Genomic DNA, 15,811 nt, shown 5'->3' with positions numbered 1-15,811 from the left:
TACCTCTGTCTCCCCCAAATTCTAGCTTGGTAAGTCCAGGTACCCAAGAATTTGTGTTTATATAGCTTCCCCAGGTGATGCTTACTTATCAGACTTCTGCACTGGTCCATGATCCAGGAATAAAAAGTGCACTTCCCTGGTGGCGCAGACGGTAAAGCGTCTGCCTACAATGCGGGAGACCCGACTTCACTCCCTAGGTCAGGAAGATCTCCTGGAGAAGGAAATGGCAACCCACTCCTGTATTCTTGCCTGGGAAATTCCATGGACGGAGGAGCCTGGTAGGCTACAGTCCATGGGTCGCAAAGAGTCGGACACGACTGAGCTACTTCACTCACTCACAGAAGACCAGTCTGCCTCTGCTCGTATGCTTTCCTAAGTTCAGTTATTGTAACCCCGCCCCACCCCTCATTTTTTAATAGTAAATGGATTTAAGAATATAGTTTTTTTTTACGTTAAACTTTAGGATAAAGTTGAAGGTTGGCATATTTCTGGTTGGTCGTTCTCTATTATCCTTGCAGACCCCTTTGGTTTTTTAAAAAATAAATACAGAATTAAAATCATATCTTCTGTACTCTTTAGTGTGATGAACACTTTTACTCATCCAACCTGTGATTTCAGTGCTGCTAAAACTTTACTGACCTCTGCATTCTCTTTAGTTATTGTTCTCATAACCCCTTTACATTTGTATATTGCTTTACAGTTTTTCAGGATGCTTTTATAATAGTTGTCCCATTTGATTCTCACAATATACTTCAGAAATGAACAGAAATTGTTAGAAGCTGTATCATCTATGTAAATTTGAAATGTGTAATTTTTCAAAATAATGTGAAATGAAATGTGAGGTTGAGATTCAGTATACCTCTGGGACGTAAGATGCCCATAAGCCATGCTGTTGAGGCACTTTTAATTGAAAGGGAATCTCTTTGTTGTCATGACATTCAGTTCAGTTCAGTTCAGTCTCTCGGTCACGTCCGACTCTTTGTGACCCCATGAATCGCAGCACGCCAGGCCTCCCTGTCCATCAGCAACTCCCAGTGTTCACCCAAACTCATGTCCATCAAGTCGGTGATGCCATCCAGCCATCTCATCCTCCGTTGTCCCCTTCTCTTCCTGCCCCCAATCCCTCTCAGCATCAGGGTCTTTTCCAATGAGTCAACTCTTCGCATGAGGTGGCCAAAGTATTGGAGTTTCAGCCTCAGCATCAGTCCTTCCAATGAACACCCAGGACTGGTCTCCTTTAGAATGGACTCCTTGCAGTCCAAGTGGCTCGCAAGAGTCTTCTCCAACACCACAGTTCAAAAGCATCAATTCTTCGGTGCTCAGCTTTCTTCATAGTCCAACTCTCGTATCCATACATGACCACAGGAAAAACCATAGCCTTGACATTAACAGCTAACAAATAATAAGTATTATATCAGTTATCACTTGAACTTACTGAGGGTGCATTCTTCCAAAATGCACAGAAACTCCTGCCCATTCTTGCCTTAGGTCTTGAGGATTTTTTTAACCAAAAGATAAATATAAATATGCAGGTGCTTGCATTAAGAAAACAAAGTCTGTTTTCAGACTGTTTTTCAAATGCCTTTGAGTCCTTAAAATGTTAAACAATAAGCACAGACCTTTCTACATTTACAGTTTTCAAAGCACTTTCACACATATCTAACTTAATTCTTAAGCACATATAAGATACATAAAATATCTACCTTTTATGGATGAGGAAATAGAGGCAAAGAAGGCCCAAGGTCGTGTACACAGGAAGTGAAAGACCCTGGACATCCAAGTAGGGTTTAGGACCTCTAGTCTGGTGCTCCTCCTATAAGGCACTAAGATCACGATAAAAACCAGTAAGGTGTGTATTCTGCCTAAAGTATCATGAGCCCAGAAATTTCCAGTTATGGAATATATCATTTTCTAAAGTCTCAGGCTCTTGGGAACTTGTGTTCCGAGGAGGCCAGGGTGAAAGCTGCTTTTGAGCTCATGTCACCAGCAGTGAGGCACTGCTGTGTGAGCCGAATAAAGGGAACACTGTGATCATTCACTCAAAGCAGTTCCTAGAAGACCGTGCCCCTCTCTGATGCTAATTTCTCCACACACATTTATTCCCATTTCAAAAAAGTCATCATGGCAGTGGTGATACCAAAATACTTATCATTGTTATAACATCCATTTAGATGCAAAAAAAGATTAATGTTCTAGTCAAAAGTGCAAAATTTGTACTCTGTTGTATAGAACAATTTCTTAAACTATTACTTCAAACTGTATTCAGAGTCCCTTAAAAATTCAGTTCAGTAAGTTTTCCATCTGCCCTTTTCCTCTGTCTAACACACCTCCTCTTTTCATAACCCAGGATCTTCAGATGCAGGCTGGAAACCTGGAAACCAACGCCATCCTCCACTGCTCAGGCCTCCACACGCTCAACTGGCCTGCCATTCTCGTGGTTTAATGAAAGCCGAAAAGGATCCTATTCCTTCAGGAATCTGCCTTCATCTGCAAGCCCCCCTCAGCCTTCTCCTGAAGCTCTAATTTCAGATAAAAAGGGGTCTAAGGTAGAAAACACGTGGATTTTAAAAAGCAAACAAGAAAACCCCAGTCCTTCCTCCTCCTCAGTCTTTGGAAAGCGTTCTCAACTTGCGTGTATGCTCTGGATTTGAGAAACCACTGTGATAACACTTCAATAAACATGCATGGTGTTTTTGTGTTGGGGAGACAGAAAGCCTTATTTAACCACCACCTTCTTTAATACTATTCTGTTCTAGATTGTACGTTAATCTTTGATTTGCCTGTCTTTTCACATATTGCTATTTAATCTCAGTTTGACAGTTAAGCCATGCTGGGAAAGATACATTTGAATCCTGGAACAGTATGATAAATCTGTTTACCAAGTATTCCACTTTAAATTTCATTACAAAACTATTTTTGCTGTGCTCTTCAAGATTTACTGGAAAACAAATAAATTTGAGACTGAATATGTGTTCAATATATCTAAATGAAACCCTTTCAAACAAATCAGTGCTGACATAGCGCCCTTACTTATTTCTTCTTTTAAATCAAACTTCCGTGTTGATAAACTGGGATCATTCTATCACCAGAGTTTTTTAACTTTAGCAGAATGGGGAATTATATGCTTATTTGTTTTTAAATATACGACGGTTATTTCCAGCATGACGCTGCAAACCTTACCTAACAACTTATTGAAACACATGTGGTGGCTAACTTTTGTGTGTTGCTTGGTCTCCTTTTATCTGTGTTCACTTTTCCTTCTCAAACAGTAACCTGTGATTAATGTTCCTTGAATTTAACTCTTTTCTTGAGGTCAACAGCTCATAACGTTTTGACAGAATGTGAGGTCGTATCTCCATTGACAGTATCAAATGGTAATGTGCTGTTAAATGCGTTCATGCTTAAATGTTTTACTAGCTTAGCTCCTTGTACTCTGACTTCATCTCCTTTCCTAAAGTTTTAGCAAACCTTCAGAGTTTGGTACTGAATTCTCTAGCCTCTGCCATGGTTTTTATTCTTGACGACCAACTAAACCCAAGGCAAGGGAACCTAATGGGAAGCTGTAACAGTCCAGTTCCTAAGGAAGTGGAATAAGAAACGAGATGGTGTTGGTCAGGTGCTTAGAATTCCAGGAAAGGCAATGCTTCTAGAATTATTAGCAAAAGAAGGTTTGCCAACAGCAGACCACATTGGTCTCGAAACATTTTTCAGTCTTGGATCTGAGAAGTCTGAATGTTGTTTGAAAAATTCCAGCCTTATCTTGCATTGGAAAGACTCTCAAGAATTTGGTTTAAAATGTTTTCACAAATGCAACTATGTAGTCATTGTGAGTTTATTTGACTGTAGCAGCCACTGAACATTTTCATAAAGTTTTGGGGAAGTGTTCATAAAGTTCTGACACACCCAACCTCCTCCAACCCCAGGTGATTGTTTGGAACCATGTTTCTGGCCGTGCTCCGGCCTCGCTGGTATTCCACTGGTGCTGTGCGAGAGCTGTATTTCAGCGTGTAACTCCTAGTGTAATGGCAGATTGTGACCCCCCAGAACTCATCATCTTGAAGGTTACATCCAGGAGAGAATCTGCCACTTCTCACGGTGTTTATCACGGCCAGCGGCAAGCAGTCCTTCCTAGGGGGTGCTCAAGTTACCTTTCTAATTTGGATTGCCATCTGTTCCTAATAACTCAGGCTCACCACACCATCTTATATTTTTACTTACACTGTTACTCGTCACAATTAGGGCCAAAGGAGATAGGCTTATTAACATGACTCCTCTGAGCAGTTGTAGAGGATAATGAATGCTGTACCCTTGAAGAGAGATTGAAGACTCATTTCTCTAAAATGCCTGGCCTTTCATGTGATAGAGAAAGAGCCCAGAATTCTGTGTGCAGCACAAAAGGCTAGAGTTCTCAGCCACTGCCAGGTGAAGGCCACCCAACCAAATCTGCATCTCTTCTAAGAGGACTAAAAAGAACCTCTCTAAAGCTTGTAAGCAGGCTTCTCTCTGGCTCACTCACCATGCTCATTTAACACTGAGCTTTTTTACTTTTTCAGAATTTTACCTTCAATGACGATTTCAGTCCTAGCAGCACCAGTTCAGCAGACCTGAGCGGCCTGGGAGCAGAGCCCAAAACGCCCGGACTCTCTCAGTCCTTGGTGCTCTCATCCGACGAGGTATGTGCATGGCACGGGCGGCTGAGCTGCCTTCTCAGATCGTGCACGTGACCCGTAAACTGTTGCAGACAAAAACGTTTTCAGGCAGATTTTGCAGATCAGTCATCAGGACTATGGTTTCACATTTGATGTAAAAGCCTTGTGATTTCGCCCGCTGTCTGCCTCAACATGGAAGCCACGTTCTGTCTCTGAGCCCCTTTAAGCTGTCCAGGGAACTCCTCGGCCTTTCCTGGATGTAAATGGGACGGCCCTCCACAGAGGGGTGCGGCTGGGTTGCTGAGCGCTGCACAGCCCACCCTTCCCCTCGCTCAGCTTCTCCACCACCCCCGCTGGTCCCTCCACGTCAGGCGTGGCCCCTGGTTGGGGATCACCACAGGGGACGGGGGAGAGGTGTGATTCTGATCAGGAGGGACCAGGAGGGAAGACCTTTACTTAGAAGCCAGGGTCAGGTGGGTACTGTGATGACTTCTCGGGAGATGACTGTGTACAGGAGAGGCAGAAAGTTAGACTGGTAATTCATGTGACTCAGCGCCCCGAGAGATAAGGAGAAGAAAGAAATACCAGTACTAGAAGCGGGCTGGGGTCGGGGAGAGAAGCACGATAAGTAAAGATAGATTCACCCAAAATATCTGTTCCTAGTTACTTCTTTCTAACATGGTTTTTGCTTTGTAAAACTTTTATTCCTCTTAAATTTTTCTGTCCGTATTCTTCAGACCTGGCATGATTTTAATTGTATGGAAAATGTGTACTGCATATGCGTGCTTCCTATAACACTTCTCTTTTTGATTCCTTTGTTGCTCTCTCACTCAGAGCCTGGATATGATAGATGATGAGGTGAGCTCTCAGTGGGCGGTGTGTGGTGGCTTATGGGGTAGCGTCTGAAGCTTCTTTTCTTTCTTTGTAATGATTTAAAATCAAACTAGACAGGAAGTGTTCCCCTGCAGTGGGTTTCCTCATGTTAAATAGTTTCACTCTCTGCCCTTGTCTCAATCTTAGTGGAAAAGACATTCAAAAGGATCTCCACCTCCAGAGCCCCTTGGTGTGTCTCCCACCACCATTAGCCTGACACAGACCATTGCGTTTCACCCCCTTGCCCTCATCTCAGCTTCCCCATTTCCTCCTGTGTTCCCTGCATGGTCACTAAGGTGCTCCCATCTCTCTCCCAGATTTATCACCATCGTCATCTCCTCTCAGCCTAGTGGGTCTTAAAACCAAGCTGCCTTTGCAGTCTTCATAGTGTTCTCCTGTGTTGGACAGAGCCAGAGATTTAGAATAAACTACTAAGGGCTGAGCTCTGTCACTTGCTAGCTGCATAATCTCGGACAGGTCTGTAGACTTTCTGAGCTTCACTTGCCTCAATTATTAAAAGTAATTTGATAATTTGTGAATTACCTATCCCACCTTCCTTACAGGTTTGCTTGCTGCTCAAATGAAATAATGGCCGTGAAATTTCCCCTACTAAGAATGCTTGAGGGCTTACTGCTCCCCTTCTAAGTAAAATATATACCTCAATATTTTAAAATGTATCTTTACGTATCTCTAACGTCTTAGCAGAGGACCAATGCAGAGCAGTTCATTACATACAGAGATAAATGACGTACTTGTTTTCTGCATCTGATAAGCTTTCCAAAGTGGTTTAATGTAAAAACTTGTGATATTAAATGTATTTTTCAGTTATTAACTTCCTACCTACATTAAAATGCTGCTTTGTTTGGGGGAATTTTTAAATTTCCAAATACCTAAGGAAACTGTAAAGGTGATCACTGTGTGTGTGTCACACACAGCTAGACCCATTCGTTTACTCTAGGGCTTAAAAGCAGGTGTGGCTCTAGTAGGCAAGAACTGGCTTTTCGATAGCATCACATTCCTACTGAGCTACAGCTTCTCGGTCCTTTAACAACCCTGCATAACATTCCTACCTCAGATCCTTGATGACGGACAGTCTCCCAAACACAGTCAGTATCCGAATCGGGCCGTTCATGAATGGAGCGTGCAGCAGGTTTCTCACTGGCTAATGAGCCTAAATCTGGAGCAGTATGTCTCTGAATTCAGTGCCCAAAACATCACTGGAGAGCAACTCCTGCAGTTGGATGGAAATAAACTTAAGGTAAAGAACTGTATGTTACCAAGTATAATCTGTATTACTCATAGCACCTGAAATGTTTCCATTAGATAAGAGCCTTCTGCATATCTGAGAGGTACTTCTCATCCACGGTCAGCAGAGAGGACATTGAATCATTTCCCAGTGGTAAAGGAGGTTTTGGAAAATTGTTGGGTTCTGAATTAAACAATAGGCTGCTAAGCAGGAGCGCTAGAGGTTCATCCATTGCTTCTGCCAAACAGCACATGGTCCATGTATTGCCTCTGCTTACTTCCTCTGTAGTGTGAGTTTTAATAATGGCCAATGTGGACTCTCCCATGACATTAAAGTTAAAATCCAGATCCGTGAATCTCCCCTTTTGAAGTCCTTTCTCCTCCACCCTCACTGTTCCCTGGGTACCACTCCAAATCAGGACTGTGTTCTCCCCAGACCTTTGTCCTCCCGCTGCAGCAGGCCATGTCCTCCCTTCCCCGGCCATCACGCTCTCATTTTCACCTGTCCCGCCTATCTCCTTTAGAGTCTGAGGTGGCACCTACCCTGTGGAAAAAGGGCAAAAGGAGCTCACAGCCAGCCCACCACCCCCACACAGGCGCCCTGCTGGGCTGATGGCAGCCGAGTATCACTTGACGGTCTTGAAAAGGTTAGAGCTCAATCAATAGCCTGTGAATATGAAGGCCCATCGACAGGCCTGTCCCTGTTGGGGAGATGGATGCATCCTGCTGTTGATTCTGAAGGTCGTGAAACACTGAAAATATGTAACCAGCTCCCCTTATTCTGAATTCCAGGCTTATCGAGCAAGCTCCTCATTATGATCAGGCTTCCTTTACGGGTCTACCTGCAGGGAGGGAACGGCTAGTCATGCTGACACCAGCGCTGTTGTCCTGGGAGGCATGTTTGGTTTCCATTGTCAGTGAATGCATTGCTAGAAGGGAAGCCGTTCCAGTCCCTCCTGCCCTTCTTCGAGCCCTCCGAGATGGGTGGCAGGGGCCTGCTCCGAGCTTGCGAAAATAGTGATGAGTTTAGCAGTACAGCCCAAAGGTTGGAGAAGACAAATTGTGCCCTTCCGCTGTTCATTTGCCCATTAACTACCAGTTCAGAAAGCATTTACTTGCTGAGGTTTACACTGTACTGTGCTCAGGACTCCAAAGAGCAAAAGAACAAGTAAAGCTCAGCCCCGCAGTACGTAGACCTTTAGCAAATGTACTCCGCCCTTCCTCATTTTCTACCTCTTGGATTATGTTTCTGTCAGTTCCTGAGTTTGGACTATCTCGTGATATCAGCCTCCTCATAAACGGGGTCATCAGTTTTCAGATGGTTTGTGTGTGCGTTTCCTTCTTAGGCCCTCGGAATGACATCATCCCAGGACCGAGCCGTGGTCAAAAAAAAACTGAAGGAAATGAAGGTGTCTCTAGAGAAGGCTCGGAAGGCCCAGGAGAAAATGGAAAAACAAAGAGAGAAGCTGAGGAGGAAGGAACAAGAGCAAATGCAGAGGAAGTCGAAGAAGACGGAGAAGATGGCCGCGGCCACAGAGGGTGCTAGTGAGCAGTGACGCACCCGGGACGCTTCCACCTCTTCCTGCCCTGCTCTCCTCTGGAGGACAAATAAGACACTGATGACAAGCGCTATGTGCTCTAGGCAGACTGGGGAACCGTGTGTTCAATAACTGCAATTTTCTGCATCCATAGAGTACACTCTTAATCTTAACCTACTGAAATAATCCCAAGCCCCCTTTGGTTTAGTAACAAACCAAGGATCTCCTTTGCGAGAGACACAAAGTAGCAGTGTTTCTTTGTGTTGGGTGGGTGGTGTCACTTGAACCAGCGTGACCCTGTCCAGCAAAAGCATGGCACACCCTGGCGTTGTCAGCGGAGCGCCATGCATTTTCGGCACGGGGTCCTGAAACTGAGCGTGGCCGGGAGCACCGCTCTGCCCTGGGATCGGGGCTGCAGAATCCGCTCGGAGAGAAAGGTTCCCCATCATTGCTGGCGTCTGGACTGTGAGACAGCCCCACCGTGGAAATGTGGGTGCTCTGCCGTGTAATTACCGACTATGGCTAAAAGCCGGCAAATTGTCCTGTTTGCTAGGCATCAGGAAGAGAGAAAAGAGTTACGCTTACTTGCTAACCCCAGAAGGAAGCAAAAGCCTTAAGAATGTGGATGTGGATATTACTTTGGGGTTCTGAGGGTAACATTTATCCTCCAGATTTAGGCAAACAAAGAAAAATTCGAGCATTAATGCAGCCATGGGATCCTGGGATCTGTGTTTCCTTTGCTACTGCTGCACGTTCAGTATTTCAGCAGCACCGACACACACCGCACAGTTCCTTTTCTTCCCAACAAATTGAACAGGAAATTGATTTTTAAGGAAACCAACATTTTCAGGTTTCCTCTCCTGGGGAACATTCGGGCTGGTCTTCAGCCTGACTATGACACAATCAGGAACTCTTCACATATTTTCTACTCAAGATTTCCCAAGTGGGCTCAGTTAGAGTTTTAACAAATGTACTTTTAAGAAAAATAGAAATACCAGTTAGAGAAAAGTTAGATTTGACTATCATTCAACCAGAGAAGCAATTTTATTGAGCACACAGAATGTTCCCATAAAGGAGAGCTGTCAGTTATATTTTAGAGATGTTTTGAATGGTTTTTCTGAGCCGGTCTCTTTCATTCCTTGAAGAGTTCCACTTTACAGGTAAAGTGTGTTTAAGATGGTACACACGATGCAGTCCTTATTTTAAAGCCAGTATTAAGGATTTAAGTGTTTCATCAAACTAATTCAAGTGCAGGAGAGTGGGGCAGATGGAGGAGAAAATCAACTCGCCTCGAGAAATTTCAAATGATGGATTTTGTTGTTGTTGTTGCTCTTTTGCTTTTTATGCTCATGTATCTGGTTCTCTTAGCTGCATTGGCTGCAAAAATGAGGTCATCCACTTTCCAGAGGACGAGTTTCCAAACAAGAGTTGAGGCCAGATGAATTCCTGGACAAGTATTTTACTTCCTTTTCTTCGGTTTCAGGGGGTCTTCGTCCTTATCTTCTACTGGAAAATGTTCTGTACACAGAGCTTAGGGGAAAGCTTTCAAAGGTTACAAGGAACAAATAATGTTAAAGGGGCTTCTTACCATATAGGCCATCTCCTATTTTGAACATTGTGCTTTTTTTTTTTTTGCTTGTCTGAATATTTGAAATCTAAAATTGTCTAAACTAGAAGTTTGTGATCTTGTTCTTCCCTGAGGCGTGTTTCCTTTTCCGTAACAGAGTATTGTCTGTTAAGCTTCAGTCCCTTTGTCACCAGGTAGAGATCATCCATTCGATCCTCAGAAACATAAAGTAACATTGTGTTTGACAATTATTGAAGTCACTACCTATTTTTCTTCTGTCTTCATTTGGGGTATGATAATGAAACTGCCATACTGGAATCTCTATTAATATTTTGAGGTGTGTGGTGCTTTGTTGTTTATTAATGTCATGAGAAACCAGGAACCACTATCAATTAACTACAAAATTCAGCAAATCTTTTCAATACTAAAAGACTAAATTAGTCAAAATCTGGTAATGCTAGTGCTTGCTGTTGTAAATGTTTGTGATTTTTGCTTATCTTTGGGGAAAAAAGTGATCTGGATCATACTGGAAGCTTCACTGTGTTCATTTTAGGAGTGGAAATAGAAGGATGATTATCTTATTGTTTACACTTTGGTAATATTTGAAAATGGATGTATATACTGGAAATGTCTGTAAGTCTCAGTCTCTGCACATAATTTATGATTATATTGCATTTTTAAGTGTCTTAGAAGTATTGTTCTTTAACTTTATTTGTACACTTCCAATATTTAGATCAATGACCAGTTGACAATGTTATAAATTGAATTCTTATTCTTCAAATCATTTATTTTGTATTATAACTGTTTTGACTTTTTTTAAGTTAAATTATAGTAATTTTAGGTCTTAATGAGTTATTTTAATTAAAACTGCTAAAATTGATTTGATTGTCCAACAAAGGATAAAAAGTAAACAGACTGATAAAGGATTTGAAAACAAAGTGAAGGACCTCAGATCTTGTGAACAGTTTGTTTTACTTTATTTTCTTTATTGACTCTGGAGCATGATGCCTCATTGAGGTTCCAGTGTCTTATACAATCCTTACTTTAACGCTAGTGGTTTTCAGTATCCTTACAATTTAACACAGAATTATTGCTTCATGAACATTAAAGACTTTGTATTGAATAGCTTTTTTATTTGTCAGAAAATGGACAAAAAGGGAATATCTGCTTACTATGAACTGTATTCCCTAAACGACAGCTCGGTATGACACCTGCAGTAGCCAAAAGTGTTTTGGGGGTACAGGCAATGCTTTAGGGGACAGGGAATTGTGGAGAGGCCAGATGGTGGACGGAGCGTTGTGTGAGCTGAGTGTCCGGGGCAGGGTATTCCACTAAAAACTTAGATTACTTTATTTAAGATTATCTCCCTTAAAGTAACTCACAGGTTATGTAATAGTTTTCTCCTGTTTTTTTCCCCTGAATCAGTTTACTGCAGAGCAGTGTTGGGTGGAAACTTACTTTTGCCCATTCGAACACACTGATGATGTCCACCATTAGTTTCATGACCACAAAGCTACTCTATGCTGTGGTCCTTTAGTTGGGGCTCGCGTGGGTTTCCCACCCTGCGCAGCAGGTACGCACTTGTAACCCACCGCGGTTCCTGACTGCAGTGTGACGGGCACTGATCCCGAACTCCGCCTGTAGGGGGCGCGAAACGGGAACCCTAGCGGTGCTTCTTTGTCGTCGGAAAGAAAGGGCTAAGAGGCTGAGACAGGAACCAAATGAGCCCTTGCCTTTTTTCCTGTAGTCACTGCTGTCCTACAATCTTCAGCTATCCCAGTCCAGTCTACTACTAGGCCCAAGCCAGGTTTTTGATCTAGCACCTTATCTAGCCTTTATGGTTTTTCGCTGAAGACAGAATTTCTTTGTGAAATAGGACTAACACATGCTTTAGAATTATATTTTAAAAAGGTAAATGAAAATTAACATTTATGTGGCTATTCTAACTCATTTTTAAGTGTTAAAGGTTATACAGGCCAAGTTGCACGAGAGGAGCATCCATGTTTGACCACAGTATTCAAGAAGTTCCAAACTGAAAGGAATGTCTATGCTTAGGATGTGATGTAGTTCCTTGATTACATCCAGATATTTCCAAATTATCAACTTCCATTTGAGTAACTAAATTTACTGTCCCAATAGAGCTGTGGTTCAGAGGCGTTTCAGTTTGGTGGACCGCAGTCATGAGGGTTCATCTCATTTGCTTAATGCCAAGTCCTTAGTGCTTTCTAAATGAAAAAGAAAAGCTCAGTTTTTAAAATACCTTTTCCAGTTTACCTTTAATCAAGGATCTACCTGTATACTGTTCTGAAACTAAGCATTTAAGGATGAAGTCCAGAAATGTCCCTATTTCCTACTAGAATTGTTTTCATTATGAAGATGGGGGTGGGAAATAAATTTTTAGAAAGACTCCTTGTCATAAGAAATATGAATGCGCTTCAGAAATTTCCCTCCTGAAGAACAGTCTGTGTATGCAGGCAGATCTTATTTATATTTGTTTTAGGCATTTGAAGTCTCAGGAAAGTTGGTCTTGATCCAAAACACTGGGGAAAAAAAAATAACACAGACAGTACACCAGTAGTATTTAAAGTAATGGCATCGAATAGACCCAATGGAGAAGTCAGAAAGCAAAGAAAAAGCCTGCAGAAGTAATTTCTCCTGGAACACGGAAACATCAGGGTCTACCTCACGCTAAAGAGAGGATCCTTACATGCTTGTGTGGGCACGTCGGTGTGGACGTGTTGAGGGAGTCGTGTTTACTCAAAGGCTCACACGTGTGAGTGTGTGAACCAAGCACGGCTTGTGACCTGCTTTCAGACCTACAGAGTGGGGGATGAAAGGAACAGCGTGATTTCCGATCCTTGGCCCACCCTAGTCCCAACCCCCAAGCTGCTAGGGACTCAAGAATGAATGAGGTAAAGAACAAGAGGGCAAGAGGCAACGTCTCGAGAATGTGCATGCCTTTGTGTTGATGTACAGAACTACATGTGTGTGACTATATCTCCCACCAGACACACACACACACAAACTACAGTCTCACAGCATAAACAGAATTGCATATGGAACTTGGTGATGTCAGGTAGGACCCCGAGCAGTAGCATAGCCTTATTGCCACGTGTGTGTGTGTGTGTGTGTGTGTGTACATTGAATGGCTCATGAGATTTTAAGAGATTTTTTTTAATGTATTTCTACTAAATGCACTTACCTTCTACATGTTTATATATTTTGGTAAAATTGGTTTATTAGATACTCGGTATTTTAGTAAGATGAAATTTCCTCACACGTTTGGCTGATGCTTTGATGTCAAAATTGCACATTGCTGAGCTGAAGCTCAGACGTTTATGCAGCTTTGGGCATTTTCAACTGCAGACTGCAGTTCCCTTGGCTAAAAATTGCACTGCGTGTTCCTGTGCATTCGCTCACACTCTAAAATGTGTTTGGTCACTGTGACACTGCAGTCACTAACCGCCGTCTCTCTGACGGCAGCGTTGCTATCACAGGACCATTGATTTACTTCTTTTTTGGAGTGATGACATGGTTAGGTCATCACCAAACATAACACAAGTGGATGTGAGCATAAGTGTGTTGTTGGAAGGTGTACAGTTCTGTTTCCTTCAGCTATCTGATTCACACACCCAGACTTCTTGTTAAGAATTTAATCTTTCATCCATGAAAGAACAATTGGCCAAAATAATTAAATCACCTTAACAAGTGGAAATTAAGAGGCACTCCAGCTAGATAGCATCTCCCAACAACATCAGATTTAGTTAGTGCTTAGTGAAAACCCTTAAATATATATATGTTTATGTTTTCCTTGATATTATTTATGATCATCACTACTGCTTTTGTATTTTTTAATGGTGTCACAGTTAAACCACTAGTTCACCTGTGTATCACTTACAAAACTGGCCGGTTGAAAACGAGAGAGAGAAAATGAATTCTGTTCTGTTGTTGAGAAGTCGATTTATTTTCATCTTTCTTTCTGTATCACTAAAAGGAAAAGAGTTGTTTGAAAATCATTTTAAGTTCGATAAGTACGGATAGCATGTTATCTGAAAATTTTGATTTGTACATTTTGATGTCTGATGATTTGCATGGGAGAGACAATAGTGCCCTGTCTGGATTGTTCTCTTGTGCTTGGTTACTATGTACTTCTCTAGATTGTTCGTTTCAAATGCCATTTCTTACTCTTTGGTTTTCAGAGGCATTCAAAGCAAATATCACAGTGGTCCTTTGTTTTCAGACCAATCTAAAAATACCTGTGATTAAATTTAATTTGTTAGTGTAAATAAATTTCTTGCCAATGAGTATTATTGTTGTTAGACAACGAATGCAATAAAAAGAGAAATACTAAGATCTGTTGAAGTAATTTTTTTTTTTCTCTTCTATTTTCACCTTCAACTAAAACAAGCCTTGACTGGGTAAACCTGTATTAACTGTCAAAATACATCTATCAATCAAGAGCAAAGTGCACATTTTCCATGGAAATGACACTAAAAATAAATTTTGGCCCTGGTAAAGTGTAAATTGGCAGCTAGGACTGCATTTGAAAGCACAATTATGCAACTGGGAATAAAGTTAAAAGATCAAAGCTTCCACTAGAAGTTCCCTCAACCATCTTTCTATCCACGTCGTCACCATCACGGCTTCTGATACCTGTCAGCCAGGAGCAGGTCTGAGGCCAGTCCACAGGCTGGCAGTTGGCCTCATGGCATGGGGCAAGCTTCAAGTCAGGCCATCCCAGAGGAAGGGGTTCCTTTCAACAGTTTGATTCCTAAAGCCCTAAATGTTCAGAAGACTGAATATAACAAAAGAGGGGTATTAATTTCTCTCACACACTCACAGGCCATAATTTTTCTGTGCCTAAACCTTTGGCAGTGCACAAATTTAGATCTGAGCATCATGGAATAAATGCACCAAGCTGTTCTCTTCCTTGGAGTTGTCATGAAATTTCTAACCAAGGGGAAGCATGTTTCCCTTTTGGAATGATTTGGAGCATAAGCTATGTCAAATTGGATAACTTTCTTTGGGGGGCAGAATTTGCTCCTTCTGCCAAGAACAAGAGAGAACAGAGTATAGTCATTTTATTGATATCAAGTGATTCTTCTCAAAGGAAATACCCACCGAAGCACCACAGCCATTGAGAGTCTCAAAACAGTGTTTTTGAGGATCCAGTTCAAGGGCTGTGAACGGCACCACTGGATCACTGAGCACTCATCCAGCACAGGATATTATGTCCACTGAAATCGTGATTAAGATAACTCTAATCCTGAAGTGAGTAAGGTGTTCTTTTGATCCAAACAAGATGTTCCTATTTGTTACCTTAAGTCAGGGGTCTTGAATTATCAGCAGTTGGCAGTGCTCAATTTCTCTGCAGAGCATTCTCCCCAAAATGCCAGACCATCATCATGGAACATGCCTCAGTAAAACTTTGTTTTTAATGGGCCTGCCTTGTCATCCCAAAGAAATAAACCAGCCTGAAAACCATACCTTCCAAACACAAATAAATGAAGATGGGTAACCTTTTCAAACCAGCTTTTATAAGAAAATGATAGAGTCATCTTCTCTTCCTCGTCACATCTCTCAGAAGATAACCAAAGGTTGTTGATATTTTCTTTTTTATTTGTTTACATTTCCATTGCTTTCTTCTTAGCCTCCACAGCAAGTGAGAATAAGAAAAGAAAATAGGAAGATAAGAAATAGGAAAGGAAAACCTACCTCTACAGCACTTCAACAACAATATTGTCTTTGAGGGCACTTGGTTTTACCTGAATCAGTTATGGGCTTCCTTCTATACCCAGTCATTGAAGTGAACAAACTTCTTCCTTTTATCAAGTCAGAGAAACTGAAATGTACAATTTGTGTTGAAATAACAGACACTCATCATCGTCAGGTGTGATGACACTCCCAAGAATTTGAGGATTTTCCTACTTGCCATTGCT

General features: G+C 41.9%; 1 protein-coding gene across 11 annotated transcripts in view; it reads left to right on the top strand.

Moving 5' to 3' along the window:
• PPP1R9A (protein phosphatase 1 regulatory subunit 9A) overlaps nucleotides 1–14,225 on the top strand; it is a 347,199-nt gene extending 332,974 nt beyond the window's left edge. For 6 of the 11 annotated variants that reach the window (XM_027540128.1, XM_027540132.1, XM_027540130.1 and 3 more), the window contains 5 exons: nucleotides 2,348–2,546; nucleotides 4,554–4,673; nucleotides 5,484–5,507; nucleotides 6,598–6,780; nucleotides 8,114–14,225. In XM_027540128.1, coding sequence (XP_027395929.1) covers nucleotides 2,348–2,546; nucleotides 4,554–4,673; nucleotides 5,484–5,507; nucleotides 6,598–6,780; nucleotides 8,114–8,323 — 736 coding nt within the window. In that variant the 3' untranslated portion in view covers nucleotides 8,324–14,225. The remainder of the gene's footprint in view (nucleotides 1–2,347; nucleotides 2,547–4,553; nucleotides 4,674–5,483; nucleotides 5,508–6,597; nucleotides 6,781–8,113) is intronic. The other 5 variants (XM_027540135.1, XM_027540134.1, XM_027540133.1 and 2 more) reach the window with 3 other exon arrangements.
• Nucleotides 14,226–15,811: the final 1,586 nt, after the last annotated feature.

This window comes from Bos indicus x Bos taurus, chromosome 4 (assembly GCF_003369695.1).
Source record: "Bos indicus x Bos taurus breed Angus x Brahman F1 hybrid chromosome 4, Bos_hybrid_MaternalHap_v2.0, whole genome shotgun sequence".
NCBI lineage: Eukaryota > Metazoa > Chordata > Mammalia > Artiodactyla > Bovidae > Bos > Bos indicus x Bos taurus.
The sequence above is the reverse complement of the archived record's forward strand: the minus strand, read 5'-3'. Positions and strand labels throughout refer to the sequence as shown.